At 32.3% G+C, this 3,907-nt stretch overlaps 1 protein-coding gene across 1 annotated transcript; it reads right to left on the bottom strand.

Moving 5' to 3' along the window:
• Window positions 1-577: 577 nt before the first annotated feature.
• On the bottom strand, window positions 578-3,549 carry LOC128996723 (protein N-terminal glutamine amidohydrolase-like). The gene has a single exon (XM_054422169.1). It carries the CDS (start codon window positions 3,232-3,234, stop codon window positions 2,536-2,538), a length of 699 nt encoding a protein of 232 aa, XP_054278144.1. The 5' UTR covers window positions 3,235-3,549; the 3' UTR covers window positions 578-2,535.
• Between the last annotated feature and the right edge of the window lie 358 nt (window positions 3,550-3,907).

The following is a 3,907-nucleotide window of genomic DNA, read 5'->3' on the forward strand; positions in this document are numbered from 1 at the left end:
TATCTGTTTTTTTCTTAAGCTCCCTCCTTTGCCTTTGGAAGTTTTAAAAAGTACACCACAGATTGAAGATGATTTTATTTAATTTCATTGCATTTCAATGGTATGAGTACTTAATTGAGTAATTTGAAAACAGTGAGATTTTAGTGGAATCCTATTTGAAACCTAGTTGCATTTTATAGTGTTTAAATAAATACCTATTTGACAAAAAACCAAGTGCTCGGTTTTTTTGTAATATTTAAACGATATTTATTACAATAGCTTAGACATTACAAATTTACTGGGGAACAACATATTGAAATAATTATCTGTAGTATAATAAATGTATCCACTAAGCTATGTAATTGGAAGAAAAATTAAAAATGTAACCATAATGAAAAAGAGAGTTAACATTTGATTGTGGAAAGGCGCTCTTACTTTGTTGTAAAATAAATTAAATTACCAGAATTTTTATCAAATCTAGAATTACAAGGATGAAATTAAAACACATAATATAACATAAATAAATGTATTTTACACATATCAACAAAAATAAACATATATCACAACACTAGGGTACAGCATACATTAATACATTATACATTATTTTGATCACTTAAACCATTGAGATTGTTAATAAGGTGCCAAAAGTCATTTTATATTTCACTACTATTGGAAGACTACTTGAGCATTTTTTTCCTTTTTCCCATTAAATTAAACATTCAAATAATGTTTTTACAAGAGCTAAAAACTAAACCTGTTACGGGCTATTACAAGACAAGGATGTAATAATTTCATGATTTTTTCTAATTTGGACACATGCTACCCCCTACCCAATTGTCACTGTTATGGTAATACAGTACTCAAAGGTAAGTCAATGGCCCAAGGCAGAGATGTTGTGGGTTCGAATCCTGGTCACTGTCACTTCTTTTTATCAGTACATTTTATGCACTGTACCGGCTCACCCCTTACTTTGCTGGATACGTTCCACGCACAGGTTCATAGCCTATGTGGACGGAAAAATGCAAGGTTAAAGAGGCTGCCAACCTCTTTAAATTTTTTTTTTTTAATTATCCCTTCCAATGAAATTTGGAGATAAAAAATGCATTCTTGTAAATGACAAACCAATTTTTTGTGACAAGTTATATGGTTGGAGGCGTGTGCATAAATTGTGACTTTTATGGGTTACAAACTTGTCTCAATCGTAACAATCAGTTAAGTAGGAAGGGAGAAAATCCTTAGGGATGTAACAGAGACACTTAACAATTGTATTAAGTACAAGCAACATTGTATGTTCTGACTTCTTGTAGTAGGCTTCTTGTTTGTAGCCAGTGACACTATAAATAACTATGGTAGGCCTATACCTGCCATGATCTTAAAACATATGATCATCAAAATATGATAACAATTACACTATGATATAATGAATTAGGTACCTGTCATGATCTTCAAACATATGATCAACAAAATATGATAATAACTACATTACGGATCAAATATTTTTTGAAGGATAGAACTGAATTTTCAGTAACCAATTATTATCTAGAGCAAATACAAATGTATAAGCTTAAAATAAAACATTTAGCACCATATTCTAGGCCTAAGTAGCCAAAAGAACCGAGAGATTCCTTATGTTTTCCATTGGAAATACAATCAAATATCAAAATGATAAAATAATTTCTTCTTAGAAGAACAAATTTAAACTACTTAAAACAATGTATCTTCTTATAAAATAATTGTAAAGGTTAAATATAAAACAAACGCATAATGGTAAAGGATGTACAAAAATCATGAGTATTTTCCATCTAGCTTATTTTTAAAGTAGGTTAATCTGCTGAATGAAGAAATGCTATTGGTTATTGTGCTAAAAGTGATCCAAAGTTGTGAGTTTGATGTCAAAGTTGGTTAGGTAGCCTATATTTCATTTTGTAAAATTAACGTTGTCTCAGCAGCTAAGTCAGATGCACTAAAGCAACAATAAAAATATGTCCTTTAATCCAAAGAAAGGGTCTACTGAAAAATTGGTACTTTCGTGTTACCCAACCTAACATAACCACCACAGCGCGCTGTATACCTACTTGGCGGAGTACATGTGGCAGCGACGCATTCAACTCAATCCTTGCCGACATCGCTGCCTTCTGGGAGGCAGATGTCGCATCACTGAACTATTACACAGGAAGCCAAATTGTAATGTAGGCCTACCTACTATAGCAGTTTAGCTGCTTGTAATTATTTAGGTCTATAAGTTAGAAGCAGTAAGTTGCGTAAAGCTTTTGACTGTGAGAAAGCATTTTAAAATATCCTATTTTTATTACAGGGAATCAAAATTACTTAAGTTTAACACAGAACAATGCAAATGAAACTTCAAATAATTAACTTAGGCTACTGTTTTGAGCATTGTTCGATTGTTGTGTTTATCAAGGGATATTTTGTTTGTTAGGTACAATTTAGCATAGCTTTTATGGTCTTTAAATATTGTAAACTACTAACCACATTAAATTCAAATCTAACATTAGCCTAGAGCTCAAGAATTTGAAATAGGTCTATAAAACTCTTAAGTTAAGCCATCCAACTTGGTTGCAAGGGGTCTGGTGGATACATATAGTTCACATCTGGACTTTTCTTGCATGTAAATCTGTCTATAAAGTCTTTTAAATTGAAGACATTGCCAAACTTACTTATTAGGCCGGAATCGTTGCTAGCTTTCATAGATGTGTAATGAGGGAGGTTGTGAATATCCTCACAGCTTCTTATAGGAGGATAAGGAGGAGGTGGCATTTTCCATGACGAATCTTCATTCTTCATATCTCTTCGGTCAGAGGAGAAGTATTTTAAGAAGCTTTCAGCTGGTACAACTCGGTAGAACCTGTGGCAGAGCGGATTCAGAAAGTCGTCTGATTTGAAAGTCTCTTTACTGTATTCACTAAACTGTGATGGAAATGAAAGTTGTGTGTCCAAATCATAGACCCATGATTTGATTCCATTGTAATACACCATTATAACATGATAATCCCACACGACTAGCCCGTTTTCATGTTTGCTTGAGGATTGCCTCCATAATGGTATGTATTTATTTTCATTTGAAATAAACACAACAAAGCAATTAGGTAAATTTTCTGGGGTGGTCTCTTGAATTTTTTTCACAAGCATCCAGATATTCTCCTCACAGTAATGAGATGTGTAAATGCACTCTTCTTTACTTGGTATACCACCAGGCACATCTTTTGATGCTTGTTTCTGCAGATTGCTTGCCGCCATAATTAAGTTTTAATTTAACATTATCTAATAAACAATGTCTGTGTGGTATTAGTTATTTTGAACACACTATAAATACAGTATTAGCTGAGTTCATTTGTCTTCATCTTTGAAGAACAAAATACTGTAAACAACTGTAATGTTGATTAGGTCTTAGCATTGTACAAAACACTTTGTAGGGGTCATTGCCAAAGCTGGTCCAAGAATCTCAATGCAAAGGTTACAAACCATAATCACCTATTTTCAACTAATACACTAAAGAAATTCACAAAATAAACAAAAACAAATTAGAAGGGTTGATAATTTAAGTCGACATACACAGCACAAAACTAGAGGACAAAACGTAAACCTAAACCTGTTGTCTGTTGCTGTTCTCGATTTTGACGTCTAGTCTAATTTTAGGATAAACATTCATAGAGAAAGAAGTAACAATATATAACAGAACTTGCGTACAGGAAGCATTGATTATGTACACTAGAAGATGTTTCATCAATGTGGGAAATTAAATGTAAGTAAATCCATAGATAAAACATACTATGGTAAATCCTAGTTACAATTACAATATAAATTAATATGTAAATTGACTTACACTACACTATACCTGCTGATAATCCTAGTACAAAATAATAACAATTAAGTTGACTTACGAAATGGGTAATATTATGATTTAATAAAT

This window comes from Macrosteles quadrilineatus, unplaced genomic scaffold (genome assembly GCF_028750875.1).
Source record: "Macrosteles quadrilineatus isolate MER2022 unplaced genomic scaffold, UCM_ALF_1.0 Scaffold_6__1_contigs__length_79288215, whole genome shotgun sequence".
Lineage (NCBI taxonomy): Eukaryota > Metazoa > Arthropoda > Insecta > Hemiptera > Cicadellidae > Macrosteles > Macrosteles quadrilineatus.

What these genes read in the sequence shown, in the direction of transcription:
- LOC128996723 (XM_054422169.1), bottom strand. Translation starts at nt 3,234, where the DNA reads ATGGCGGCAAGCAATCTGCAGAAACAAGCATCAAAAGATGTGCCTGGT.